Source organism: Sinocyclocheilus anshuiensis, unplaced genomic scaffold (assembly GCF_001515605.1).
Source record: "Sinocyclocheilus anshuiensis isolate Anshui unplaced genomic scaffold, SAMN03320099.WGS_v1.1 scaffold538, whole genome shotgun sequence".
In the NCBI taxonomy this organism is placed as follows: Eukaryota; Metazoa; Chordata; class Actinopteri; order Cypriniformes; family Cyprinidae; genus Sinocyclocheilus; species Sinocyclocheilus anshuiensis.
In genome coordinates, this window is record NW_015544166.1 from 813,951 (window position 1) to 817,080 (window position 3,130).

Here is a 3,130-nt window from a genome sequence, read left to right on the forward strand (position 1 = left end):
ATTTGCTTGGTAACAGCCCAAATGTCTTATTCTTATTCACTGATTAAATGTAAGAATTTGACTCAAAATATAATGCACACTTTTAGGAAAAATGGCTTCATAAAGGTAAAAATGCCCATAAAAGGTAAAAATCTATTTAAACTTATTGGAAAAGATTCATTTCTATCTGACCACCACACAGAATATGAAGAATATGAAAAACTTTAGGAGTCAGCTGTATACAAAAGTCCTTAAGATACCAGCATGATAACACACTCAGTCAGTTGAATGAATGACTCAATACTCATTCATTCAGCGACTTACCGTCACTTACTGGTAGTTCAGTTGAGAAGTATGTTGGAAAGTATGCATTTTTCCCCTCAACATTTATTTGTATATTCATAAATGCATTTAAAACATTACTCTCATAACATTATTTATTGCCGTTGTAATTATTGTTATTTGCAGTGTAAATGATTTAATCTGACTGGTAGCAGCCCTATAGTGTTGAATCGAATCGTGAAATCAAAATCGTGAATCGAATCGTGAGTTGAGTGAATCGTTACATCCCTATTATGCATACATCTAAAAAGGTTAAAAATAGGCCTTTGTAAAGTTAAATATGCAGATTTAAGTATGTAAAAGCTGATAGAACACTGATGAAAATATTGCTTCAGAATAAATTGTTTACTCCACCAAAAATCTGTGATGCAGTTATTTTGCAGGGATATTTTATATGAAATATTGTCTGCTGACATTAAAAGTTCACTGTATATCGTAGTAATAAATATCATTTATTACAGCAATGATATTTAGTTTTCTTAGCCAGGTAAAAACTTGTTCATGTCTGTAGAAACCCTGGATAAGTGAAATTGTATTCCTGTTCGTTTTTATTTATTTGTAAGACTGTTTGTCTTGGATTGATTTGTGGACCCCAAGAAGACTAGCAACCACTTTGTGGAAGCTAATGGGGAACCAAATAAACAATGGACTATTCGTTTATCATCTACTCATCTACTCAGCCTAATGTTGCAAACCTGTGTAACTGGAACACAAAATACAATATTTTTAAGAATGTTGATAACCATCCGTCTTGGTTACTGCTGACTTACGTTATATGAGTTTGATAGATAGATAGATAGATAGATTACTGCAACGACATGAGGGTGAGGAAATAACTATTTCGGTTCTTGGGCGTCTTGTGGAAAGTCCTTACTTGGCATTTTGCAGTCTGGCAGCCTGATTCAAAAATACGCTAGGAATGTAATGTTCATATATCTATTTCATCAATTACATGTCATGTTCATCACAGCAAGCCACACTGCCAATAATCACACCGATCGAGTTTGCGCACCCTTATACCATTATATGCGTTTACATCAATGTATATCACTAAAGCTATACTACTAACGTTCTTCCTTGCTTATGAAGACCGACCATCTCGTGCGTTATTCTGCAGCGTCACAAACACTGTTGTACTTACACTATTGCTCTGGTGTTTGGCGGCTTCTGGCCGGAGAAGCTGTAGGGACTGGACACTTCACACAGCTCGCAGGTGAAGACGCCGAGCGCGGACCCTTCGTTCACATCCATTATGTAACCGTGCGCTTCTCGTGCTGCACAACCTCTACGTCCCATTCAAACACATCCTAACTGTTTTGAGTGAGCACGCGATCTGACAGCGCGCCATGACCATGATGCTGCTGCGACGTCACGACGGTGCGTCGAGAAGGACAGGCTCGGCGTTTCCGTTTTACACTTTACGCTTGCAGTACACCAGACTACACAGAAGATGGCGCCAGAAATAAACACGTCCACGCCGCTCATTTCAGGTTTTTTAGAAACATTTTTCATCAACATGACATTTCATTTCAAACTACAAACACCACATGAGATTAGTCAGTAATTACGCACCCAAAAGCCACAACTAAAGATGAAATTATTAATTAAAAACTGCAACAGTCTACAAAGCACTTTCTGATCAAGTCTTGTGGATTGTCAACTCTAGTAGATTTTGCTCGAAATGCTACGAAAATTAATTTTCCTTGAAAAAAACAAATACATCAATAAAACAATAATTTACCAATCGAATACAGGTACTAAGTCAGAACACATAACACATTTGTACAATAAAATTACAGTTGGAGTGCTATAAAGTGTACAATAATATTTTTTATACAAAAGATTTTACAAATGATGTTCAATGTACAAGCATTTCAAATGAGGTAACAAACAATCGGATTTATATGTCTCTCTCTCTATACATTTCATTCTAGCATTAAACCATTATATGAAAAATCACCCCTTATTCAGGATAGTCAACTCTATATATTTTCCAGGTCCTAAATCTTGACTGCTAGTGCTTATCTGGCAGAGCAGAGGCGGCGTTGTGCTCGAGTTTAAAAGTGCAGAGTGACAACCGCTCTGGAAGTTACGATTCGTTAGCCACGCCCCCTGTAATCTCCAAAGCCCCGCCCTTCAAACTACATGGATGGAGCAGGAGAGCAGCAGCGCATCATCTCAGAGTGGCCACATTTGTCAAAAACAATACACGCCAACTATGCTCTCGCACTATAAACAGATGCTTATGAAGCTAAATATGGCACTTTAATGGTTTACTGCCAGTTTACAGTGAGCCAAGGCATATATTTTGAGTGCCATCTATTTACTGCACCTGAAATCCACTTTTTGGCAAATTTACAAAAGCATCTATTGCACTTTTCTACGGGACTATAGGCATTGGCCTTATAAAGGTCTGTGCCCTATTAAAGGTTAGTGCTATATTTCTCAGCCTAGAATTACGCTGGCTTTACCCTATAATGTCCCGGCAGTGCTTGATCCGACAGCAGGTGCACACCACAAAGATGTTCCCACCAGGCTTCTTTCCCCCTCTGAGCTGAGCATCTTTTATCTCCTGTCCCACACGCAGAGGGAGCTCTTGTGTTTTGGCGCTTGCTGAGAATGGCGACGCTTCAAAGTCAGTACATGTCCCTGTAGATCTCCTGCAGAAGCGGGTGGAGTGAAGCGTCCTCCGTCTTGTTGATCTCCTGGACCAGCTCCGTGTGTTCCGTCACCAGCTGCCGCAGGTCGGCCAGTTTCTGCAGCAGCTTGGGAAAGAGAAAGGTGTTGTCGGGGTGGTTGGACACCAGGT

At 39.5% G+C, this 3,130-nt stretch overlaps 2 protein-coding genes across 4 annotated transcripts in view; both read right to left on the reverse strand.

Annotated features, from left to right (window-relative positions):
- The window catches only part of cdpf1 (cysteine rich DPF motif domain containing 1), a 13,309-nt gene extending 10,419 nt beyond the window's left edge, over positions 1-2,890 (reverse strand). For all 3 annotated transcript variants that reach the window (XM_016495995.1, XM_016495994.1, XM_016495996.1), the window contains exon 1: positions 1,463-2,890. In XM_016495995.1, the coding sequence (XP_016351481.1) occupies positions 1,463-1,617 (155 nt within the window). In that variant the 5' untranslated portion in view covers positions 1,618-2,890. The remainder of the gene's footprint in view (positions 1-1,462) is intronic.
- A 49-nt stretch (positions 2,891-2,939) lies between these two features.
- The window catches only part of pparaa (peroxisome proliferator-activated receptor alpha a), a 24,816-nt gene continuing 24,625 nt past the window's right edge, over positions 2,940-3,130 (reverse strand). The window contains exon 8 of the mRNA XM_016495997.1: positions 2,940-3,098. Within this exon, the coding sequence (XP_016351483.1) occupies positions 2,958-3,098 (141 nt within the window). The 3' untranslated portion in view covers positions 2,940-2,957. The remainder of the gene's footprint in view (positions 3,099-3,130) is intronic.